The sequence below is a fragment of the Balaenoptera musculus genome, chromosome 15, assembly GCF_009873245.2.
Source record: "Balaenoptera musculus isolate JJ_BM4_2016_0621 chromosome 15, mBalMus1.pri.v3, whole genome shotgun sequence".
Lineage (NCBI taxonomy): Eukaryota > Metazoa > Chordata > Mammalia > Artiodactyla > Balaenopteridae > Balaenoptera > Balaenoptera musculus.
The window spans coordinates 49252727-49276363 of record NC_045799.1 but is presented as its reverse complement, the minus strand read 5'-3'; the positions used below and the strand labels follow the sequence as shown (position 1 = coordinate 49276363).

General features: G+C 58.4%; 3 protein-coding genes across 8 annotated transcripts; 2 read left to right on the top strand and 1 right to left on the bottom strand.

Moving 5' to 3' along the window:
• The first annotated feature begins 29 nt into the window (after nt 1–29).
• On the top strand, nt 30–16330 carry RHBDF1 (rhomboid 5 homolog 1). 6 transcript variants are annotated; one of them, XM_036827356.1, is made up of 19 exons: nt 30–132; nt 8700–8840; nt 8910–9040; nt 9309–9413; nt 9990–10203; nt 10644–10853; nt 10927–11049; nt 11122–11279; nt 11790–12047; nt 12148–12259; nt 12380–12454; nt 12535–12696; nt 13787–13887; nt 14048–14111; nt 14497–14591; nt 14807–14882; nt 14955–15055; nt 15163–15316; nt 15521–16330. In XM_036827356.1, the coding sequence occupies exons 2-19, from the start codon at nt 8724–8726 to the stop codon at nt 15938–15940; spliced, it is 2676 nt and encodes an 891-aa protein (XP_036683251.1). In that variant the 5' UTR covers nt 30–132; nt 8700–8723; the 3' UTR covers nt 15941–16330. The 6 variants fall into 6 exon arrangements, with proteins under 6 accessions (XP_036683251.1, XP_036683249.1, XP_036683253.1 ...); XM_036827354.1 differs by having other exon boundaries at nt 8700–9040; nt 15521–16329; XM_036827358.1 differs by lacking the exon at nt 9309–9413 and having other exon boundaries at nt 31–132; nt 15521–16179.
• A 465-nt stretch (nt 16331–16795) lies between these two features.
• Nucleotides 16796–19629, bottom strand: SNRNP25 (small nuclear ribonucleoprotein U11/U12 subunit 25). Its single transcript, XM_036827374.1, has 5 exons — nt 19388–19629; nt 18519–18609; nt 18188–18293; nt 17500–17574; nt 16796–17067 (listed from the first exon to the last, which is right to left on the bottom strand). Exons 1-5 carry the CDS (start codon nt 19427–19429, stop codon nt 17010–17012), a joined length of 372 nt encoding a protein of 123 aa, XP_036683269.1. The 5' UTR covers nt 19430–19629; the 3' UTR covers nt 16796–17009.
• Nucleotides 19630–19791: 162 nt separating this feature from the next.
• Nucleotides 19792–23097, top strand: POLR3K (RNA polymerase III subunit K). The gene is made up of 3 exons (XM_036827373.1): nt 19792–19963; nt 21029–21116; nt 22319–23097. Exons 1-3 carry the CDS (start codon nt 19853–19855, stop codon nt 22444–22446), a joined length of 327 nt encoding a protein of 108 aa, XP_036683268.1. The 5' UTR covers nt 19792–19852; the 3' UTR covers nt 22447–23097.
• Nucleotides 23098–23637: the final 540 nt, after the last annotated feature.

The following is a 23637-nucleotide window of genomic DNA, read 5'->3' as shown; positions in this document are numbered from 1 at the left end:
CGCGCACGCCCCTCGCTCCATGGCATTCCCGGGCGGGCGGGCGGGGACTCGGCGCGGGTGCCCTCGGGCCGGCGGCGGCAGCCCCTCCCCGAAGCCCTCAGGACCCCCGAGGCCCCGGTGCCGGCGGCGGCGGTGAGTGAGCGCGCGGGGTGGGGGGCGCGGAGCGCGGGCCGGGTGGGTTCCGGGGCTGCGTCCGCCGCGCGCGGGGCTCGTCCCCACCCCTCCACGGCCGAAGCCGCTCGGAGCGGCCGGAGTCTGGCTGCGTCCCGGCTTCGGGCGACTCTCCGCCCGAGGCGGCCGGACTTTCCTTCCCGGAGTTTCCCGAGCCGCCCGAGGAGGCGGCCCAGCCCCGGATTCCTAACCCGGCGCGCCGCAAAAATAGCCCGTGGCCGGATTAGCGCGCCCCGGCGGCCTGACCCGGCCGGACGTCTCGGCTCCATCCCCCGCCCGACAGCTGAGGGTCCTGGGAGCGGGAGGGCTCGGAGTCCGGGGTGTCCCCAGGCGCCTCTGAGCTGTACCCTCCCCCCCTTACGCTTTCCTTCCCGGCCACCACCAGTGGGTGGTGTCTCCAAGTCGAAACTCCAGCTCAGAGGGTGGGACTTCTCCGGATCATCCCTGTCCCAGCCGTGTTCCCTGGGGATGGGAATAATTTCAGCAATAATAGCAGTAGCTGTGGAGCTGGGGGGCGGGCGGTGCGAGGAGGGAGTGACCCCACCTTCCGCTTCACAACCCAATCTCCCCGGCTTTAAACACTGGAAGCTGCCGGGCACTTTCCCTACCCTGTGCTCAGTGGCCAAGAGGAGCAGGCCAGGGCTGAGCCTGTGGCCACTACACGGTGCCTCAAAGCAGGCCTGCTGGGGAGATTGCTGGACCCCAGGTGCTCAGGGCACTGGAGGAGGGCCTGGCTGTCTGCCCTGCCGGGGGCATGTCTGTGGGGCTGGGTGGGAAATGGGCAGGGGAGCCAGATGGTCCTGAGCAGAGTTCCTTCTTCTGTGTGTGCGGTTTGGGGTGGCGTGTGCAGTGTGTCTGTGTGGGTGGGTGAGGTCTGGGTCTGGAGGCCCTAGCCCTGTGCTGGGAAAGGCCCCCCCACCCCCACCTGGGGACTTCCTGGCAGAGAAGATTCAAGGATGAAACTGGCTTTTCAGGTTTGGCCCAGCCAGATGCTGGGTTCTCCCCACCCCTGTGGAGCCAGCCCCAGCCCCCTTAGCCCCCACCCAGAGGTTGGGAGGAAGCTGGGCCACCCAGCAGATGGCGGGGGCCCAAGGAGTCCCTGAGGCTGAGTTCCCTGCAACCAGGGGTTATTCTGGGCAAGCTGGGTCCTTTTCCTTGAGAAAAGCAGGGGCTACTAGCAGGGGCTACTAGTGGGGCATAAGAGTTGAGTGGCCCTGGATGGAATGTGCTAGGCCCCAGGCTGCTTCCCAAACCCTCCAAGCAACCTCCGCCCATTGCACAGAGAGCTGACTGAGAGCACCAGAGCTGGAGCACTGCAGTGACAGCATCCCCGTCCAGCGTCAGTGGGCCGGCCGGCAAACCACTGCCCTTGGGAGCTTGAATTCTAGGGGAGCCCTTGGTTCAGAGGGAGTCACGCAGGCCTTGCCTGCCTTCCTGGGCCCACCCTCAGGGCCTCCAGACTCAAGCTGCTGCTCAGGGCACCTCCTGTAGCTCCTCTCCCCAGATGTGAGGGGCTCCCCCCGCCCGCACCTCCCCAGCTCCAGTCCCTCCATGTCATCGGTGTCTGTGACAGGATCGACTTTCAGCCCAAGGATCAGATTCCTTAGCTTCTGCCTGTTTTCTGGGTTAGGTGCGTTTGAGGGTGACTCCTTCCTCCCTGAGCTGAGATGCTCTGGGTGGAGGTGGGGTGGAGTGGTGGCCCAGAGGGGCCTGTTAGCCCTCCCCAGCCTGAGGAGCCCAGATGGTCTACCCCTCCCCTGGGGGGCTGTGGCTACCTCCCCGGCTCCTGAGCAGACATGGCCCCAGGCTTTGAACCCCCCTGGAGGCTTGGTGACCACAGGTGGTGACTGGCCTCTCTGAGCCTCAGTTTCCTGATCTGTAAGATGGACACAGAGGACCCCTGCAGGGGTTGTGACAGGTCAGTGGGGCTAGCCAGAGTCAGGTTTGAGGCAGGTGTGCCAGGCTTCTGCTGACTGAAGCCATTTCTGCTCCGATAATCGACTTCAGGGGCTTGGTGTCCCCTCCCGCGGCCTTGCAGATACTATCCAGCAGCTGATGTGTCCTGAGAAGGGTTGCTAAGCCAGAGGGTATGTGGGCACCGGGAGCTCGTGTGGGGGTGGGGGGTTGGTCAGGGGCACTTGTGGGGCCTCTAACTGGTGATTAGGCTGCTCATCTGCCTTCTGTCCAGGCCTGTTGATGGGATGTGGGTCTTTCCACTGTGTAGCTTGAGACAGGCTTGCACCTACCTCCCAAGGTCCAGCTAGATTCCAGATTGTCCCACCCAGAAGCTGCTATAGCTGAGCCCCTGCCCTACCCCACTGCTGGCTGTGTGGCACGGATGGGTCCTCTGACCTTTCTGAGCCTGGGGCTCCCCGACCCCAGGGTGCATCCACCCTGCCAGACCCAGCCGGGTCATAGGCTTTAATTCTGGTGGCCAGTGACCCTCTGGGTCATAGTCTGCCGAGCCTTTGGGCAGCTCCCAGTCCACAGGGCCAGTGCCCCCTTTCCTGCACCACCCTCCCAGGGCAGTTACCTTCAGGGCCTCCTGTGCAGAGAGCCTCCTGTGGTTCTGTTGTTGGATCCCTGCATCCCTATCATCTGGGGTGACAGCTGGTGATGGGCGCCTTGCGGGGGTAGGGATCTGATGTGTCCTCTTGGGGACAGCACGGGGCACCCAGCAAGCCACTGGCCAGGTGTCAGGTCTGCCCTGCTCCCTTCTGAACCTCATATCTTCCACAGAAAAGTGGAGGGGTCTCTGGGCAGGGTGAGGGCCTGGCCAGGATCATTCCCGACAAGGTGCCGGTTACTGATGATGAGGTCAAGAGGCACAGGGCAGCCAGCTCACTTTCGCTTTGCCACATAGTAGCACGTAGTGGAGGACTGAATTCTAGGCTGCCAGACAGCTGGCGATCCCCCCTTCCAAGGGAGACCTGGGGCCGGGCATCAGACTAGGGGTCAGACAGGACACTGAGGGTCAGAGGTCAGGGCTCACGTGGGGAGGTCAGAGGAGCTGGCGCCTCCCGGGACCATGCTCAGGTGAGCTGGGCACACGTCTGGGCAGGTGTCCTGGGGTGGGCCCAATTGCTCCAGCTGACATGGGTGGCCGGCGGTCCCCTGGGCAGGTTAGGCCCCAGGCTTGGTGGGTCTGGTCCTGGGGCCGGGCCGCTTGCTTGACCTCCAGCTGCCCCTGGTCCGTGTTGTCCCTCAAGTGTGCAGGGCAGGCCTAAGTGCAGAAATAGAGGGTCCAGCTTAATCCCGGCCACAGCCTGTCCAGGCCTGGGTGGGCCAGAACTTCTCCCCGGTCTCCTCCTGCCTCTTGGCCACACCTTCCCAAACTGGGCCTCCCCAAAGGGTGTCGCCTGGGTCCTCCCACACCTTGTGCTCTGGTTGAACGCGCTCCCGGGCCCTCCTTGGGGAGCTCCCCACAGCCGGTAGGCAGCACCAGCCTGCTCGTTTGTTTGTTTCTTTCTTTTTAGTTGAAGTATAGGTGACTTACAATATTATATTCGTTTTAGGTCCAGCCTGTTTTTTTTTTTTGATTCAGCTGCCGCTTCTCGAGCACCTACTGTGTGCCCAGCACTGCTGTGGCCCCTGATTTTCAGAGGGGAAAATTCAGGCTCTCTCAGGGTTGCAGGTGGTAGAGGGGAGCTGGGTCAGTGCACAGTGTCTCAGGCCAGGCTCCCCGACACTGGCCTGCCTGCACTGGCTCCTGCTTCTGGACCCTCCTGGACCCCTGCCCAGGGTCCCCTGTCATCCCCAGAGCAGGCGTGGCTGCTTCTCAGGGCTGCCCCACAGCCCTCCACCCTGCTGGCTGCAGCGGCTCCCACTCCCCTCGCTCCCGCTTGAAGCAGCCCTGGTGGTCCCGGTACCCTGCGGGCCCTCCCTCTGCATCCCCTCCAGCCTCACCCCACACTCCTGAGCTGCTCAGAGCTCCGTCCTCACAGTTAGCTTTTGCTTCATCAGCCTCCCTGCTGCGCTTCTAGTTGCCTGTTTGGGTGTCTCCTGGTGGGTCTGGGCCCCGGGTGGGCAGCCATGAATGTCACCAGAGTGACTCAGACGGCAGGCAGGCCCTCCCTGGGCTGTGGTCTCTCCCTGCACTGAGGGGCAGCAGAGCAGAGATGCTGTTGGGATTCCCCCTCAGGGACCGTCTAGGAACAAGAGCCCACTGTGCGCCCTGGGGGAGACCCAGACACTGAGCCACTGTCTCCTCTGGGCGGGCGCTGTGCCCCTTCCCGGCCCAGACTCTTTGTCCGGTCTGGGCCCGACCCTCCCCCACACCCTCAGGGTCCACTGTGGAGCCACCCCCGACCCTGCTTGTGAATCCCACCCACTTGATGCCCAGATTGCCGCGGGGGCGCTGGGGGATTGGGCACACAGGGGCGGGTCAGGCCGGGAACCCATAGCACTGAGGGCAGGGAGCTGTGTGGGTTATGGGGCACCCTCCAGCTTCTGCCCCAAACACAGGAGGGATCTGGTGGGGTGAGGGCCACTGGGAGGTCTGTGTGTCCAGGCAGGGAGCTGGTGCCTCCCTCGTGAGGGGAGCGGCTCCTGTGTCTGGTGGGCCCAGGCCAGCGGGGGTCGGGGGGGTGTCTGGTTCCTGTGTGTGCTCACCACCCCCTTCCCACCTCCTTGCTTGTGCTCTTTCTGTTCCCACCCGGTCATGTGGTAGCTCCTCCTCCCAGACCCAAGTGAAGGGGCATCTTTGGGAACTTGCCATCACCCCACTTCATGGGGACGGGCCCCTGCTAGCTCGTGCTCTGAAATGCCCAGTGATCATTCAGCAGTGGCTCTGGAGCAGGCCTGTCCTAGGCACTGTGGACCTGGCATGACAGGACCGGACAGCACACACGTGGGTGTGCTCCCGGCCGTGCCAGGGGAATCCAGGGCCTGTCAGGGAGGGGCTGCCTGACTGAGGCGGGGGGTCCTTGAACACATGGGCAGAATGCGTGTACTGGGAGAGCCAGGTGTGAGGAGAGGCTGTGGGAGCACAGTGGGAGCCAGGGAGGGTCGCAGGTGTGTGTGTGGTGCTGAGCCAGTCAGCTGGCAAAGGTTCCTGGCACTCTTTTTTTTTTTTTTTAATATTTATTTATTTATTTAGGCTGTGCAGGATCTTTAGTTGTGACATGCAGACTTCTTAGTTGCAGCATGCGGATCTTAGTTGCGGCATGTGGGATCTAGTTCCCTGACCAGGGAACGCACCCGAGCCCCCTGCATTGGGAGCATGGAGCCCTACCCACTGGACCACCAGGGAAGTCCCTTCCTGGCACTCTTGAGTGGAGAACCAGCTTCTGTCACCTAGAGGTGCTGGGCGTGCGTGGGGAGGCTCCTGTAGGGGCTCGTCCCTGGCACCCAGCCTGCCTGGTACCAGCAGTGATCCCGGGTCCACACTTGGCCTCTCTGGACCTCACAATAGCTTCACCAGGAGCGTATGAAACTCTGTGAGGCATGGGGTGGTCGGGTGGCAGGGACAGACTTAAGGTACCATAGCCTCTCCCATCTGAAATGCTAAGGGGGTCCCCATCCTGTCTGGCCCCTTCCTGACAAGGCCCCATGGGCACAGCACCATCTGAGGGGTCCGATCGCCCAGATCTCCACCTGGCAGGCCCGGCCCGCCGTGGCTCAGAGGGTGCACCCAGGGTGCTGTCCCAGCCCTGCAGGTTCTGGGCGCGCCTCTCAGCACCTTCTGCCTTCTCGATACGCCTAACGCTGTCTGAGGTTCCACCATTAGTGCTTGAGACCCGGAGCTGTCCTGCCCAGTCATTTCCTTACCAGCAGGGAGAGCTTACAATCACCTTGGTCTGTGAAGGGAGGGCTGGTGGATGACAAGGAAGACGCTGCCCTCCCAGGATGCTGACCTGTGGCCTGGTCAGCCACAGCTGTGCAGGGCTGGGCTGGGTTGTGGTGCGAGTTGGATGCTGAGTGCTGGTCTCCTGGTTCAGGTCCCAGAGGGACCCAGTTCTCAGTCAGGATGCCCTCATGTCAGACGCTGCCTCCATCCCCTCCAGGGACTCTCCATCTGACCACAGCTTGTGGGGCTCAGTGTAGGCGGGGCCAGGAAGGGATTCCCAGGGATGTGGGAACAAATGCTGCCCTCAGCCCTTTTCCTGAGACCAGAGCAGGTGAGGGCAGGGGAGAGAGGCTTGGCCCTGGGAGCTGTGTTGATGGAAAGACTCCTGGGTGCATAGTCAGCTCAGGGAAAAGGTCGGAATGTGAGGGATGGGCCAAGAGTCAGAAGGCATCCCCGAAGGACTGCCTCCTTCTGGGCCTGTTCCTGGTTGGGGTAGGGCCAGTGGGAACCGTGATTAGTGTTCAGGCTCAGCCCCATTTGGTACAGGACCAGTAGGAGCTGCCAGCTGCATCCTGGCCTGGTCTCCGGTCAATATAGGGCCAGTAGGACCTGTGTGCTGGGTCCTGGGCCGGTCCCCGATTGTCATAGGGCCAATAGAAGCTGTGAGTGTTGTCCTGGGCCTATCCCTGGGTGGCAGAGGGCCGCTAGGAGCTGGGAGCAGCATCCTGGGCTCTCCGTGTTTTGTGAGCAGCACAGCAGTGTTCTGAGCCATCCCGCGTCTGTGTCGGGGGGCCGGGGGTGGGGGGGGGATGAGCGACATCCCTGGCCGTTCCCAGGTCCATAGGGAGCTGTGGGGTGGCACTGAGCAGGGTTCTGGACCCCTGGACCTTCCCTGATCTGTAAAGGGCCAGTAGCAACTGTGTCCTTAGTTATGCCGCCTGAATATGTGGCCTTGGGCAAGACAAGCCTCTCTTTCTAGGCCTCAGTTTCCCTATTTGTAAAGTATTTTCTCTGTATCTCTCCAGGCAGTTGAGAGGGAGGCTCCAAAGTAGAAGCTGTTTCTAGCGACCTCAGTGGATGGGTCACAGACCCCGCAGGTCAGAATCTTCAGAGTCTGAAGCTCTTTGAGAGGCTGAGGAATTTTGGAGTCTCCACCATGCTCCTGCTGTCCTTGTCCCCGTTGTGCTAGGAACCCTTCTAGTCTTGGATATCCTGTTTCCAAGCCTTGTGATCCTTCTCTGGGGCGGGGAAGCAGATATGCCCTGAAACTGCCATTTTGTAAAGGGGGAATTAAGTGCCAAGGAGCCATGCTTATGTGGCCACTGCCTCATGGTCACATGGCCAGGCTGGGGTGGCCCAAATCAAGCCCTGGCCTCTCTGCTCTGGGTCTCAGATGCTTAAGGTGGCACGGAGCAAGGCGTCTCCAAGCACTGTGGGGCTTTGCTGCTGTTTCTGGGCCTGTGGCGCCCCCTTGTGGTCACAGAGGCCTTTTCACCAGGTGGTTTCCAGGAGGTCCCTTGGCTATAGGAGCCCTTGGCCCCTGGGAAGCCAGGTGGTCCCTCATCTGAGAGATGGAGGGACCACGCACCCTGTCGTGGGCATAGTGAGCCCTCTGTCTCTGGAGCAGCTGTCATGGTGGTTAAGAAACTGAGGTCTGTGTCCAATAGGCTTGAGATTTGCCCCGTGTACAGACTGGGTCAGCCCCTCAGCTTGCTTCTGCCCTCGTGCTTATTCATACCTCTGCACTGGCCATTCCCTGTGTGGGGAACACCCTGCCACCTAACCTTGCTCACTAGATCAAATCGAAAGCCTTTGCTCAGATGTCACCGCACAGAGAGGCATCGCTCCTCTGGCAACTGTAATGAGCTGTTTTCTGGGTTTTTTCAAATTAACTTTTTAAAAAAAATTTATTTTTGGTTGCGTTGGGTCTTCGTTGCTGTGCGCGGGCTTTCTCTGGTTGCAGCGAGTGGGGGCTACTCTTCGTTGTGCGCGGGCCTCTCATTGTGGTGGCTTCTCTCATTGCGGAGCATGGGCTCTAGGTGTGCGGGCTTCAGTAGTTGTGGCACGCAGGCTCAGTAGTTGTGGCACACGGGCTTAGTTGCTCCGTGGCATGTGGAATCTTCCCGGACCAGGGATCGAACCCATGTCCCCTGCATTGGCAGGCGGATTCTTAACCACTGTGCCACCAGGGAAGTCCTAATGGGCTGTTTTATCCCTGTCACACGTTGCAGCCTTTAGCACAGTGTATCTACGTGTAAGCTTATTGTTTGTCTGGACTCTAAGCTTGAGGAGTGCAGGGATTTTTGTGTTTCTGTTTCCCTGCTTCTCCACCAAGATGTCCCAAGCACCTAGGAGTGGCTAATAGTAGGTCCTCAACTATTCATCACATGAATGCATGTCGTCTGAGGACCTAGTGCGTGCCCAGCCGTGTCTTTCGGGACAACAGAGGCAGGAACCGAGCGCGTGGGTGCTGAGCCCGTGCTGGGACTCTGGCAGTGGAGCCGTGCCCATGCCTGTTAGGCTATCCCTGCTTCTTCCTCCTCCTGGGTCTGGGCCGCGTGAACCCTCAGAGATCTGCCAGTGCTGTTTTTTGGCTGTGCCGTGCGGCTTGCAGCATCTTAGTTCCCTGACCAGGGATTGAACCCGGGCCCCCGGCAGTGAAAGTGTGGAGTCCTAACCACTGGGCCGCCAGGGAAGTGCCTGTCAGCGCTGTTATTGAATAACACACCACGCCCCCTAGGCCCCCCTAGCTCTGCCTGGAACCATGGGTGAGGCCCGCAGGGACAGCACCAGCAGCCTGCAGCGCAAGAAGCCGCCGTGGCTGAAGCTGGATATCCCGGCCGTGGTGCCCCCGGCAGCAGAGGAGTCCAGCTTCCTGCAGGTAGGCCCTGGCCAGCGGGGGCTGCAGGTGCAGCCCATCCAGCCGCCTCACTGGGTCCCCGTTGCCCAGCCCCTGAGACGCCAGGCGTTCCTGCGGAGCGTGAGCATGCCGGCCGAGCCCGCCCGCGTTCCCTCACCCCACCAGGAGCCCCGGCGGCTGGGGCTGCAGCGCCAGATGTCCATCACACAGACCATCCGCAGGTACTTCGCTGTCCTGGCTGCTCCGCGGCGGGCTGGGGGCTGGGCCAGTGGGCCAGAGGCAGGCATACAGGGTCCCCTTCGGGCACTGGGGCTGGGAGTGGGGCAAGGGCTTTCTCCTCCATCCCGTCCCCACATCACCCTGTCCTCCTCCTGCTCTGGGGACTGACTGCTGTCACCTACTGCCTTTCTCTGCCCCCCCGCCCAGCGCTTGCTCTCTCCTCTCTCTCTCCCCACCCCCCCACCCAATGCTCTGGTCCCCCCCGAACAGCCGACAGGTGCGCTTTGGGCGTGTCCACACTCTGCCCCTGTTGGGCCCCCCTGCTGCCCGCAGGGCCCTCACACAGCGCTCGTCTCTCTCTCGGTCCCTGCTCAGGTACCTTGGGCAGGGCATGAGTGTGTTGGCGTCAGCTGGTGTGTGCATGGCTTGTGACCTCCCGGGAGCTGCCAGCGTGGTTGGTGTCCCCCGGGGCTCCTGACGGCAGGTGCTGGCAGTGTTTTTGCGTGCGCGTCCAAGGACTGTGGGCAGCCTGCCTGGGTGTGTGGCACCCACTGCCTGAGTTCTGTGGTGTCCAAGGTCAAGCTGCTGCCCAGGGCCACGCTTTCTCTGGCTGAGCTAAGGGCTGAACTCTGACCTCTGTCTCCAGACTCAGTGTCTCCCGACAAATACCCGTCTCAGGGATGGCGTGAGGGCCTGTGTGAAATACTCACCTATTTCACCAAGGCCTGCCATCTCTGGTGCTGGTGGCAGTTTGGAGCTGGCTAATTGTTTAGAGGGTGGCCAGGGCCGAAACCCACTTATCCTCTTAATCAGACCCAGCCCACCTGGACCCCAGACCCTGGAGTGTCCGGAGGCCTGGGGCGGGCATGCTGCCCAGGTGGAGTGCCTCTGAGGCCCCTGCTGGGGAGAGGGGACAGCTGGCCTCCCCTTGCTGAGTCCCTCCCCTGGCAGGGGCACTGCTGACTGGTTTGGAGTGAGCAAGGATAGTGACAGCACCCAGAAGTGGCAGCGCAAGAGCATCCGTCACTGCAGCCAGCGCTACGGGAAGCTGAAGCCCCAGGTCATCCGGGAGCTAGACCTGCCCAGCCAGGACAATGTGTCGCTGACCAGCACTGAGACGCCCCCTCCTCTGTACGTGGGGCCATGCCAGCTGGGCATGCAGAAGGTATGCTCTCCCGCTGCTGCCTCCCACAGTTCCCTCGCTCTGCTGCCCTGAGCTGGGGCTGGGGACACAGCCAGTCTAAGCACAGGAGGTTGCTTGGAGCTCACGGTCTGGGAGGGTGGTCGATGGTCCCGTAAAGGCACCTAAGATACTCTCTGGGAAGGGGGGCTTGGGGGAGAGGACAGGGTCCTGGGATTGTACCACATGCCAGCCTATGCGTGGGAGAGCATCCCAGGATGAACAGCAGCGTAAAGGAAATACAGGCGGAGAACGGGACACCTCTGGTGCAGTGGGGTGGGGTGGTACCCACTCAGCTGTCCAGGGACCCACTGGGGAGTGGGACGAGCAGCAGCTGTGTTCTCCACGGTGGGGTCTGGGGTGGGGAAGAAGCCCCCTTGGCAATGACCCAGCCCCCGACTCCTGCATCTCCTCCCCTCCTCCAGATCATAGATCCCCTGGCCCGGGGCCGGGCCTTCCGCTTGGCGGATGATGCCGCCGACGGCCTGAGTGCCCCGCACACGCCAGTCACGCCGGGTGCCGCCTCCCTCTGCTCCTTCTCCAGCTCCCGTTCGGGTTTCAACCGGCTCCCGCGGCGGCGCAAGCGCGAGTCGGTGGCCAAGATGAGCTTCCGGGCAGCCGCTGCGCTGGTGAAGGTGGGTGCAGGGGCCGGGGTGGGGGCAGGGGCTGAGCCAGCACCACGCTGCGTCCTCACCCCCTCGCTGGCAGGGCCGCTCGGTTAGGGATGGCACACTGCGCCGGCTCCAGCGCCGAAGCTTCACTCCTGCCAGCTTCCTGGAGGAGGACACGGCTGACTTCCCCGACGAGCTGGACACATCCTTCTTTGCCCGGGTAAGAGCCTGGCACCATCACCCGTGACCCCGGTGCCTATGCTTCCCACGCTGACCGTGCGTGTTTGCTCAGGAAGGTGTCCTCCACGAGGAGCTGTCCACGTACCCAGATGAGGTGTTCGAGTCCCCGTCGGAGGCAGCGCTCAAGGACTGGGAGAGGGCCCCGGAGCAGGCGGACCTCACGGGTGGGGCCCTGGCCCGCAGCGAGCTGGAGCGCAGCCACCTGATGTTGTGAGTGCCTCCCGGCGCGCTCCGAGGGGGCCGGGGGGCAGGTCCTGCGGCTCTCAGGAGCAGCTGGCCCCAAAGGCACGACCCTAGAGGGCCCCGGGAGGGGGTCATCTTGTGGACTGGGAACCCAGCTTGGCAACTGTGTTTGGGGAACCCAGGGGTGGGCACCATTCGAGTCTGGGCTGCCCACGCCTGGAACAGGATCACAGTCCCAGAGCCCACAGGCTGGAGAGAATCTCGGGGGAAGGAGGAGGTGACGTAGTTAACACTCGCAGATTAGCAGGGACCCTCCTGTAGGTCCGAACCCACCTCCCTGCCATGCCAGGAGTGGCTGGGGATCACGCTTTTACTGGTAAGGAGGGGGCTGACATTAGCCTGCCACACAGTGTCTTCACCGCTAGTTGGGAGCAGGACAGACAAGGAGGGTCGCCCGTGTTCGCCCGTGTCCCGCCGGGGATGGACTGCGGCAGGTGGGAGGTCTGGGGCTGGGAGTGATGGCACCCCTTCCCCCAGGCCCCTGGAACGTGGCTGGCGCAAGCAGAAGGAGGGCGGTGCAGCGGCCCCGCAGCCCAAGGTGCGGCTGCGGCAGGAGGTGGTGAGCGCCGCGGGTCAGCGGCGGGGCCAGCGCATCGCGATGCCGGTGCGCAAGTTCTTCGCCAGGGAGAAGCGGCCATATGGGCTGGGCATGGTGGGCCGGCTAACCAACCGCACTTACCGCAAGCGAATCGACAGCTACGTCAAACGCCAGATTGAGGACATGGACGACCACAGGTAGGCGTGGAGGGGATGCGGCTTCGGGAAGGCAAGGCTCCAGGTGGGCGTGGGGGCTCCGGGTTGGGGATGCCACCTCTGCTGACGCTTTGCCCCGCAGGCCCTTCTTCACCTACTGGCTCACCTTTGTGCACTCGCTCGTCACCATTCTAGCCGTGTGCATCTATGGCGTGGCGCCCGTAGGCTTCTCACAGCACGAGACCGTAGACTCGGTGAGCCTTGGCGCCCTCCCTGGCGAACCCTGGGCTCTGGGCTCCCTCCCACCCATTCTCCTCCCACCCGAGGAGAGGGCTCAGCTGAGATCCGTCTGATCTTTCTCCCCAACCTCCCAGGTGCTGCGCAACCGAGGGGTCTATGAGAATGTCAAGTATGTTCAGCAGGAGAACTTCTGGATCGGGCCCAGCTCGGTGAGGGCGGGGCCTGGTGGGGGCGGGGCCCCTGGGCTGGTGGAGGGCCCGGCCGCAGCTGCACATCCTCTTCCCCACAGGAGGCTCTCATTCACCTGGGTGCCAAGTTCTCGCCCTGCATGCGCCAGGATCCGCAGGTGCATAGTTTCATCCACGCTGCGCGCGAGCGTGAGAAGCACTCGGCCTGCTGTGTGCGTAACGACCGGTCTGGCTGCGTGCAGACCTCGGAAGAGGAGTGCTCGGTGAGTGCCCGCCCGCAGCTCAGCTCGCACCCTTGTCTGCACCTTGTGTTTGTGGTTATCTTGGGACTTCAGATAGAGCCGGTTGGTTATCCTAAACCCCTAGTTCTCAGCACATTATGCCGTCCGTCTGTGCCAGGCCCCTTGCATCACATTCTTTCCTTTTTATCCCACACCTCCTCCATCTCCTGCTGCTCACCCTGTAGACCCTGTGTCCTTAATTTTTTTTTTTTTTTTTTTTTTTTTTTTATGGCCATGCTGCAAGGCTTGCGGGATCCTAGTTCCCCGACCAGGGATCGAACCCAGGCCCGGCATTGAAAGCGCCAAGTCCTAACCACTGGACCGCCAGGGAATTACACGTGTCCTTAATTTGGGTGTGCTCTTCCCACACGTGTCCATCTTGTTTTTGTGCACGTGTCTTAAGTTTCTATAAATGGCATTGCCTTTTCCCACTAAATTAAAAAAAAATCTTTTTTTGAATATTTATTTATTTGGCTGCATCGGGTCTTATTTGCGGCAGGCGGGATCTTTGTTGCGGCGAGTGGGCTTCTCTCTAGTTGTGGAATGTGGGTTTTTTCTCTTCTCCAGTCGTGGTGCACGGGCTCCAGAGTGCATGGGCTCTGGAGTTTATGGCACGTGGGCTCTCTCATTGAGGAGCACGAGCTCAGTAGTTATGGCGCGAGGGCTCAGTTGCCCTGCGGCATGTGGGATCCCAGTTCCCCGACCAGAGATTGAACCCATGTCCCCTGCATTGGAAGGCGGATTCATTACCACTGGACCACCAGGGAAGTCCCTGAATTTTAAAAACGTTATCCAAGTTTTTATCATCTTATGTGGAGGTGCCATAGTTTGTACCAGTTCTCTGATTTTGGACACTGGTGGTTTCTATTTTTAAGCTAATAGGAACTATGCTGTTGAATTCCTTATAACCATCTCCCAACATGCGAGCAATTTCCAGAGTGTAAGTTCAGAGCGGTGGCGGTGTAGAACCAGAGGGAGGAGCTCAGAATCAGTGCTTCTGATTCCCGCCATCTGGAAACTGCACCGGGACAGGGTGGGCTCTGACCAGGGCTGAGCCCGTGTCCTCCCACAGTCCACGCTGGCAGTGTGGGTGAAGTGGCCCTTCCATCCCAGCGCCCCAGACCTTGCTGGCCACAAGAGGCAGTTTGGCTCTGTCTGCCACCAGGACCCCAGGTCAGTCCTGCTGGCCCCTCCCTTACCTTCCTTTGTCCACGTCTCCCTTGGGAGTGCGGGTGGAGAGAGGTATAATAGCTCTCCTTGTTGTCCAGTCGGGCAGGAGGGGGCTAAGCCAAGGGCACAAAGCAAGGACTGACCACATCCTGGGCTCGTGCAGGGTGTGTGATGAGCCTTCCTCCGAGGACCCTCATGAGTGGCCAGATGACATCACCAAGTGGCCGGTGAGCCGGGGTGGAGGGGTTGTTTGGGAGTCGCCCTTATCGTGTGGGGGAGGCATCCACACCTCATCCATCAGTGATGCCAGAGGTCCCCATTGTGGGACCACCCTGTGCTTCCAGATGCTCGGCCCTGGCTGTTAGCCAGCCTGTCCGTCCACCACAGCCGACCTCTCTGAGCAGAACCCCACGTGGAGCCTTGGGAGGTCAAATGACATTATTCCAATTTGATAGATGGTCAAACTGAGGCTTAGGGTGTAGAACCTGCTTGAAGTCAAGGGAAGCCTATTTCCCACCCTAGGAGCCTGTCCATCTTTGCCCCAACCAAGCATAGTGTGGGGCCCAAGGTTAGGGGAGACCCTGACCCAACTCACCCCCATTTGTGACACAGATCTGCACCAAAAACAGCGCTGGGAACCACACCAACCACCCGCACATGGACTGTGTCATCACGGGCCGGCCCTGCTGCATTGGCACCAAGGGCAGGTAGGGCTGCCTGTGTGGGCATGTGCAGCTGGTCCTGGGCACAAAGTGTTGCCCTGGGGCTGTGCCCTCCTCCCCTCCCCAGTCCCAAAATAACCCAAGATACCAAGGGGCGTGGGGTGAGGAAGGGGCTGGACCTATCCAGGGCCAACAAAGGTGGGCAAGTGGGGCCGAAACCTGGGCCTGGAAGCCCTCCCAACCCTGGCCTGACCTTCCAGGTGTGAGATCACCTCCCGGGAGTACTGTGACTTCATGAGGGGCTACTTCCACGAGGAGGCCACACTCTGCTCTCAGGTAGGCCTCCGGGGTGAGGGTCCCTCCCCGTCCCCGCAGCCACGGCGGGTGCTGACAGGCCACTCTGCACAGGTGCACTGCATGGACGACGTGTGTGGGCTCTTGCCCTTCCTCAACCCCGAGGTGCCCGACCAGTTCTACCGCCTGTGGCTGTCCCTATTCTTGCACGCTGGGCAAGTGACACCATGTGGGCTGAGCGGGGTTGGGTGGAGTGGGTGGTCCCAGGGACCCCAGGAGTAGCTGCTGAGCCTTCCCTGCTGAATGGCCCCCCTCCCCACAGGATCCTGCACTGCCTGGTGTCCGTCTGCTTCCAGATGACTGTCCTGCGGGACCTGGAGAAGCTGGCAGGCTGGCACCGCATAGCCATCATCTACCTGCTGAGTGGCGTCACTGGTAACCTGGCCAGTGCCATTTTCCTGCCATACCGGGCAGAGGTAAGGCTGCCCCCCAGGGTGGGGCCCTCCTACGTGCACCTGCTGCCCAGCACGAACTGGTTCCAGCACAGAGTCGAGTTGCTACAGTGCCCCGCCCGGGAGCAGCTCCACTTGGCTCCTGTCCCGATTCGCTCTGGGCGGAGGGAGGTGGGACGGGGCGACCTGCTCAGGCCCACCAGCTCACGGGCACCCACACGCCCCCAGGTGGGCCCCGCCGGCTCGCAGTTCGGCATCCTGGCCTGCCTCTTCGTGGAGCTCTTCCAGAGCTGGCAGATCCTGGCACGGCCCTGGCGTGCCTTCTTCAAGCTGCTGGCTGTGGTGCTCTTCCTCTTCACCTTCGGGCTGCTGCCCTGGATCGACAACTTCGCCCACATCTCGGGCTTCGTCAGCGGCCTCTTCCTCTCCTTTGCCTTCTTGCCCTACATCAGCTTTGGCAAGTTCGACCTGTACCGCAAGCGCTGCCAGATCATCATCTTTCAGGTGGTCTTCCTGGGCCTCCTGGCTGGCCTGGTGGTCCTCTTCTACTTCTACCCTGTGCGCTGTGAGTGGTGCGAGTTCCTCACCTGCATCCCCTTCACTGACAAGTTCTGTGAGAAGTACGAGCTGGACGCTCAGCTCCACTGAGCTGGCGGGGTGCTGGCGCCGTGTGCCCTGTGGGCCGGGGCCAGGCCTGAGGCTCGGGACTCCGCCTGCGAGCCCTGCTCCCCTTGCACAGACCCCTTGTGCTGTGTTCACTGCTGTTGAACCCCTCGTACTTCCGGGCATTTATCACAGTAGTTCCCGAGATTACCCTCTAACTAGCCTCTCGACGACCACCTCATGTGGCCAATAAATGGACCGGGAGCGTTTTAGCTGCCACTAACTTGACCAGAGCTGCCTCCTCCTTTCTGGGTTCTGGCTGGAGGCTGTGGAGGGAGGTCCTTCAGTGCCCAGGCCTCCCACTCACAAGTCCCCAAAACAGGGAACTCAGTGTCAGATGTACCTCCCAGGGAAGTCCTCAGCCAAGTGCACACACCCTGTCCCCGTTCTATAGGAGTGGTAGGCGACAAAGGGACAAGGACCTATGAATGCACAGTCACACTTCCCCACCCACACTGAGAGGCGCCCCACCCCAGCCCTCCCTGCCCAGCTGGCAGCTCCAATTCCAGCCCCGGGCCACCACCCTTTCCAGGAGCTGGTGAAGGCACTGCTGTAGGTGAGCCCTTAGGCTGAAGCGGGAGGCCCTGTCCATGGCTGGGCTCAGACACAGGCCTTTGTTTCCCCACAAGCAGAAACAGAGAGCCAGCCGCTCAGCTTTCACCTCCTCGCTGCAGAGATTACAGGGACAGGTGTGTATGGCTTGGGGAATGGGGTGGCCAAGGGCTCAGGTGCAGCGTTCAGACCATGTGACATGCCTGCACGTTCCCTGCCCTCGCCTCCTCACTGTGAGGGGCAGCGCCAGTCCCGCCTGCCCCCGTACAGTGGCTTGACTTTCCAAACTCAGAAGCAAATAGGTTTATTCTGTATACAGGGCCAGGCCCACAGCCCTGTGGGATCCACCATGGGATCGGGGTTCACGTTGAGAGTCCAGGCGGGTCCAGCTGGGGTTAGGCTATCTCAACACTCTTCTGGGAAAAGGGCCCAGTGGCCAAGGCTTCCTCCTCTCGGGGAAGAGCTCGGCCACCAGCACAGAGGGTTTTCCATGTCTGGAGATTCACTTTTGTCTCAGCTTTTTGAGGAAGGACACCTCATCCCGATTCCGGATACCATAACTGAGAAAGAAAGAAAGGCACAGAGTGTCCGATCTACAGAAGGGCACATCTGTGACTCCTCACCTGAGGCTTGTGAGGGATAACAGAGACCAGGTGGGAAGAGCATGGTGTCTGGGAAGGTGAGGAGGTGGCAAGGGCCATGCACACTCTTAATTCTCTCCTCTTGGCTCTATGCAGCCCTGAACCGCTGCTGGTGAGGAGCGGCAGGGCCCCTTCCACTGCTCCTCTGTCTTCCGTCCTCCTGGCAGGGAGGCCTCCAGGGGGCTCCTTGCAGGAGGGCCTCAGTCCAAACAGGGACTCTCCTGGTCTCACACATTCCCTCCTTCCCTTACGAGCCTCTGGAGAGGACCCCAGCCCTATGGCAGGGCATGGGGAATCAGAGGGCCACAGACCAGATACTTCCCTGCAGCTCAAGGCGTAGCCTGAACTTACTCTCGGAGCTTCTTCTGGTCTTCTGCGAGCTTCTCTCCTGCAGAAGTCAGGTGGTACGTCCTCCACACATAGGACCTGCAAGTTGGGAATTCAGTCAACCACGAGCAGGGTGAGCAGGGCAGCTGGGATGCAGCTGTGCATAAGGAGGGCTCAAGGCGCTCAGCTCTGCGGGGCCTGAGGCCGCCAGCCTCCTCCCTGGGCTCTTTCCCTGTACCTTGTGTGTACCAGGCCTGAGGCAGGTTCAAGGACGCACTGCTCTCAAAGGGATGCATGGGGTGGCTGGGGGCCAGACCCACGTTGCTAATGAAACGGGTGGCTGTACCAAGACACAGTTAATGGGACACTTGATCCCGAAGGAGACAGAGCTGAGAGCACCCAGGCGAGGAGCTGGCAGCTGCACCATCTGTAACCAGGGAAACCACCTCCGGACACACCGGAAGTGCCCTAAGGTGTCCTCACGTGAAGATACCCAGCTGCCTGGGTGGGGTGATGTCAGTGAAGAGCAGCTGAGGCAGGGCTCGTGGCACAGAAGCACCTGCCCTGGCCGAGACTTGGGACAGGGAGCTCGCTGCTCCAGGCCGCACTCTGGAGCAGAGCCCAAGTGATGAAACGGCTCACGTCCAGCAAGTGCTCCTGTGAAGTCCAGCTCCTAGGAAGGGCTGCAAGGAGGAGCTGTGGCTGCACTCACCAGCTGATGTGCTGAATGCCCCCTTCGCGCTCCTGCCTGAGCTGCACGTATCTCTGGATGGCCTTCTTCAGGTCCAGGACCGTGGCGTTCTGGACTACAACCACAGCTGCACAAATGGGAGAAGATCCGTGGTGGGAGTCCACAGCCACAGCCTCAGATGGCAGGAGAGGAACCCAGAAGCTTCTTCCTGAGGCTCAAGGCTGGGCAGGGGGAGCTTGTGGCTGCCCCAACACCCCTGGGCACGGCCCTGAGTTTCCACTGACCAGCCCTGCTAACATGTTCTCCCGTGAAGGTTCAGACCGCACGGCCTGACGGGGAGGGCAGCACTTACGCATAACTTCTCCATCCATCTTGCACACTCGGACTGTCATTGCTTGGCCGTATTCTAGTGCTATTTGGGAATTGACCTCTTCCAAAGTAACCTAGAAAAGACCAAGGCTGGAGATGGGAGCTCTCTTCACCACCCCAAACAACAAAGAAAAACAGCTGATAGTCTTCAAAAAGTGGTGCCACATTTTTGGGAGATTCTTGCATATATGTTAGGATTTCCCGGTTTTTCAGCACTTTAATCTCATGTCTCATCCACGTTTTCTATGAAGTGTATGGACGCTCAGGAGAAACAGGCAAGGAGAATGAATCGCCTTGAGGAACAGCCCCTGGCTCCTCTGGGCCAGGTGCTGGGTGGGAGGAGGAACAGTGGGCCCCACTGTCCAGCCTGAGAGCCCCTGATCATCAGGATCCAGGGCCTCAGGCAAGGCTGGGGCACCAAAAAACGGTAAAGATAAACATGTCAATACAACCGTTAACACAACAGAAGTTAATTTAAAAATTCCACGATGGGCAAAATAACAAGGATTTTAAAACAAGACAGTGCCAAAACTTACTGAAGATTGAAGAGAAAGGAAAAACCGGTAACAGTGATCTTTTATTGGAACATGATATTATTTTGTTTGCCGTAGGCTTTTGTAAACCAACTGAGTTTTAAAAACACTGGTGAAAAGTCATGTGTGCTAACTAGTGGGGGTTTTTGGCGCCCCTTTAAATTCCGCGCCAGAGGCCACAGCCTCGCTCGCCCCCAGGCCGGGCCGGAGCCTAGACCCTCGTTTACGCCCGGAGACGCCTTCCCAAGGCCTCTGGCCGCAGCCCCCATCGACACTCCGGGGTCCGTCCGCGCCCCGACGGCCCCCGGCCCGCGCGCACCTGGATCGGAAGGTCGCAGAGCAGCGGGTCCTGTACCACCATGGCCAGACCCTCCTGGAACACGTCCACCGCCTCGGAGTGCGGCAGCGCCTCCTCCTCGTCCTCCTCGTCCTCCTGCGGCTCCCGCCGCGCCGCGGTCCCCGCCTCCTCCAGGCTGCCTAGCCTCCCGAGGGCTCCGCCCGCACGGTCGCTCCGCGCGACCGTGGTGCGGCGCGCACGCGCGGGGACCGCAACCGCAGCCTCTCCTTCGGGGAGTCGAGGGGCGGGGCTACCTCGAGGACCAATGAGAAGTGAGTTACTGGGACCCGGCCTGCCGCAGTGCTCCCTGGGAGCGCGAAGTCGGCGTGACTATTGGTGGCCTGGTTGGGGCGGGGAGGCGGCCGGGACCAATGGGAGTTCGGAGCGTCGGAGCGCCGGCGCCGAACGGCCGCGAGAGCTGCCGGGAGACCCGGGCTAGTCGCCGCGATGCTGCTTTTCTGCCCGGGCTGCGGGAACGGGCTGATCGTGGAGGAGGGGCAGCGCTGCCACCGCTTCGCCTGCAACACCTGCCCCTACGTGCACAACGTCACCCGCAAGGTGGGCCCCGGCCGGCCGCGCGGCGCGCACAGCGCGGAGGCCGACCCTAACCTTCCCCGCTCATCCTCTTCTCGGATTTCGGGTCCAGCGGGCCTTCTGCCCGCGACGCCAGCCTCTCGGAGGCGCTCCCGCCCGGCACGGGCACTACTCCCGTAGCCTGTGCACGACTTTTCCGCCCGGGTCGCTCTTCTCCCTAGGTACCCATGTCAGTCGTTGCTCGTGTCTTTGCTTAAAGGATTATTTAAAATTGCAGCCTCTTTCTAAATTTTATGTTCCTTCCCCTAATTTTATTTTTTCCGTAAGACTCATTTGCCTTCCAATACGCCTTGCAATTTACTAATGCGATTTGTTTATTAATACTAGGGCATAAGCTGTAGGAGGGCAGGGATTTTTCAGTTTTGTTCCCTCTTATGTTCTAGTCTGAACAACTGGAATGTATTGGATGTTCATTACGTGAGTGATGCAAACTTTATTATAACTTGTTACTCTCCCTCGGTAATGCATCTTTCCTTTTTAGAACACCTTTAATTTTTAGAAGTAGAGCACGTTGGTACTACCTCATTCTTAATGTTTGTATAGTATTCTACCGTATAGCTGTGTTGTGGGAGTTTAGAGTCTGAAACTATGCAAAGGGTGACATTTCAAGGACGTCTGGTAAAACTTGGAAAACAGAAAACTCTCTGCCTGGGGAGAGTGGCTGGACTCCTTTTTGGCTTCAATTGTATTTGGTTCTCTTATCTTGGATTACCAAGTACCTTAGAGGTGTGAGAAAAGAAGAGGGTCACACCTAAGCTATTTTTTTCCTCCTGCTCTGTTGCTTCATCCAATCCTTGCAGAGGTCTTCTCACTTATTTTGGGGACATCCCAATCGCGGATCCTCTAAATTCTGACGGAGCATCCTGCTCTGTGACAGCAGAACTCTGCTTTCATTTAGTATTCCTCCAGTCTGTGTTGAAGGAAGGAAGCGAAGGCTGGGGAGAAACTTGAGGGCGGGTATGGTTTGATGACCCAGGTTTGTACCGTTCACTTACTTGTAGAGTCTGAAGACCTGCTGTTGCTTATTAGGTAACAAATCGGAAGTATCCAAAGCTGAAAGAAGTGGATGATGTGCTCGGTGGAGCAGCTGCGTGGGAGAATGTTGACTCTACTGCAGGTGAGAGGGAAAACCTTTTCTGTTCCAGAGCTGTGGGTAAGGATGAGGCTGCTGGCTGTGCCACTCTGCGGCAGAGTCTGTGATGTACTTGTGTGAAATGGGCTTCTAAAACTAGAAAGTGTTTTCTCCTCTTATAATGTATTTGTTACGCAAACAATATTGGCACAAGCTTTGGAGTCCTTCAGACCTGAGTTAGAGTCTCAGGGGGTCCTTGATTTGTCTGGGCTAATCCATAGTCATAGATTGTGAGAGCACAAATGAGCGTTTGGCATATAGCAGGCACTTAGCAGGTGTGATTGGAGTAATAAAAAACCAGTTTAAGGATTTTGTTCTCATACAGATTTCTAAAAGTTAATGATACAGAGTATTAAACTGCACTAAACAGTCAGTAAAATAAATATTTATTCCAAGTCTTGATTCATTTCTGGTAGAGATAGATGTGACCAAAGAAGGAAGGAGAGCCCTAGACATTACCTGTATTGAGAGGAGGAAGGGCTAGCACATGATCACTGCTGTCTTTTTCCCCCTGGAGAACATCCAGATCTGCTATGTTAAAAATCCAGCACTGGCAGAATTTGTCATTAGGAGATGAATTACGTACCAAAATGGTGTTTGAGAGTGTTTGAAGGCATTTCCATCAAAAGCAAGGTTCTCAAATTGAAATCTCAGTGAAAGTAAATACGTGCCTTGGGACACTTTGAAAAGGCGTGGGATGTATGTTGAGATCTTGATAAGAACAGCCTGGACAACTTCTGCCGAGACGGATCTCTAAATTCACGGGGAAGTGGATTGGTCGTGCGTTGGGATTTCCTTTGGGAAGGTGAGAGGACCTGTCCATTACCAGGTGGTGGAGATGCACTTTTTAGGGGAATCTGCAGGGCATGGACCCTGTAATGCACACGGCGGCAGCCGTGTCACCTTTCACGTGGTGTTTCTAGCCAGTCTTCAGCCAGACTTGAAGAAGAGGGACCCAGGGAGAGGAGGACTGTTTCCAAGATCACAGGTCTCGTTCCCTCAGTGTGAGAGCGCAGTGGGAATGATAACGCTGTTGGTAACCTTAAATCGTGGGGCAGGACATCCTGGGCAAGGGATTCCAGATGAGCTGTCTTTCACGTAACACCTACTTCTAACAAGTGTGTTGGTCACAAGCATCATTTTTTTAAGTAAACGTGGGTCACTTGTTTGTTTTTTCTCATTGCCAGAGCCGTGTCCCAAATGCGAACACCCTCGTGCCTATTTCATGCAGCTTCAGACCCGCTCTGCAGACGAGCCCATGACCACCTTCTACAAGTGCTGCAATGCTCAGTGTGGACATCGCTGGCGGGACTAGGGCCAGGCTGGCCCAGCTGTGTCAGCGTCTGCTTACCGTATTCCCCAGGGTGAATTCCCAGCTGCGAGTGTGAACTCTGTGTCCTGAGGGTCTTGGCTGGTGTGGTGGAAAGCAAACCCATTTAGGGTGGCTGGCCAGGGGCTGAGGAGATGTAGCCCATCTCCCAGTCAGTGGATTAACTCATTAATGTCCAGGAGGCTGTGTGTGTGGATAGGAGTATCCATAACTAAGTGCATCCTGTTTAAGGTCCTGTTCTGCATCTTTTACATTTATTGGGCAGTTGACATTCTCTCACCATCAGCCGACACTCTTAAATATTTACATTGTTTGCACAACTAATAAAGTAAAACTTAGTAGTTTAGTACATTAGATGTCCCTCAGTATTTAACTGTTAATTGCAAACTTATTTAATCAAAATTTATTCTGAATATTTAATTAAAGTTAAAAGTCTAATATCACCTTCTCGGTGTTTTAAATGCCTGAAGAAGTAGACATCAAACCCCAAAACAGGATTCCAAAACTGACTACTATACTTAGGGCCAAACTAGTTACAAAATTGTGAATAACATGGATTTCTATTTCTTTATGATTTGTATTCTTTTTTCCTAGGATTGCAATAAACTTAATAGGTAGTATGTTTTTTTTTTTACACTTTATACTTTCTGTGTCCATCTGTCTACTCTAAAGAGAAAAAGGACACCCTGGGCTAGCAGGGGACAGGATCTTGGTTATTGATGGATTGGTTTCTTGCTCAGACTTAATTGCTTTTTCAGATCTCTCTCTTTTTTTAGTTTATTGAAGTATAGTTGACTTACCACGCTGTGTTAATTTCTGGTGTACAGCAAAGTGATTCAGTTATACGTACATGTATTCTTTTTCACATTCTTTTCCATTATGGTTTATTACAGGATATTGAATATAGTTCCCTGTATCTCTTCTCTTCATAATGAAGTCTCACTTATGGAATGATGGGACTTAAATTTATGCCTTTGATACAGATTTTTACTTTTTTGAAACTTGGTATCTTTCCAAGAAACTATTAATCTGTATCGTTCATGTGATGGTTGACCAGGTCCTGAGCTCACTGTGTCCAATTTTTTCTGTTTGAGAGCAGTTTGTGCTGGATTTGCAAATGTGGTTTTATCCTGTGGCTGTTATCGTCAGTGTCTTCTTTCTGTGCCGTTAGTTAGT

Excerpts from the sequence above, each read along its gene's own strand:
- RHBDF1 (XM_036827355.1), top strand. The coding sequence starts at position 8,724 with ATGGGTGAGGCCCGCAGGGACAGCACCAGCAGCCTGCAGCGCAAGAAG. Across the intron at positions 13,888-14,047 it reads GTCTGCCACCAGGACCCCAG|GGTGTGTGATGAGCCTTCCT; the intron begins GTCAGTCCTGCT and ends GGGCTCGTGCAG. Across the intron at positions 14,112-14,496 it reads ATGACATCACCAAGTGGCCG|ATCTGCACCAAAAACAGCGC; the intron begins GTGAGCCGGGGT and ends TTTGTGACACAG.
- SNRNP25 (XM_036827374.1), bottom strand. The coding sequence starts at position 19,429 with ATGGTGGTACAGGACCCGCTGCTCTGCGACCTTCCGATCCAG. Across the intron at positions 17,575-18,187 it reads GGCATTCAGCACATCAGCTG|GTCCTATGTGTGGAGGACGT; the intron begins GTGAGTGCAGCC and ends CCCAACTTGCAG. Across the intron at positions 17,068-17,499 it reads GACCAGAAGAAGCTCCGAGA|TTATGGTATCCGGAATCGGG; the intron begins GTAAGTTCAGGC and ends TTTCTTTCTCAG.
- POLR3K (XM_036827373.1), top strand. The coding sequence starts at position 19,853 with ATGCTGCTTTTCTGCCCGGGCTGCGGGAACGGGCTGATCGTGGAGGAG. Across the intron at positions 19,964-21,028 it reads TGCACAACGTCACCCGCAAG|GTAACAAATCGGAAGTATCC; the intron begins GTGGGCCCCGGC and ends GTTGCTTATTAG. Across the intron at positions 21,117-22,318 it reads GAATGTTGACTCTACTGCAG|AGCCGTGTCCCAAATGCGAA; the intron begins GTGAGAGGGAAA and ends TCTCATTGCCAG.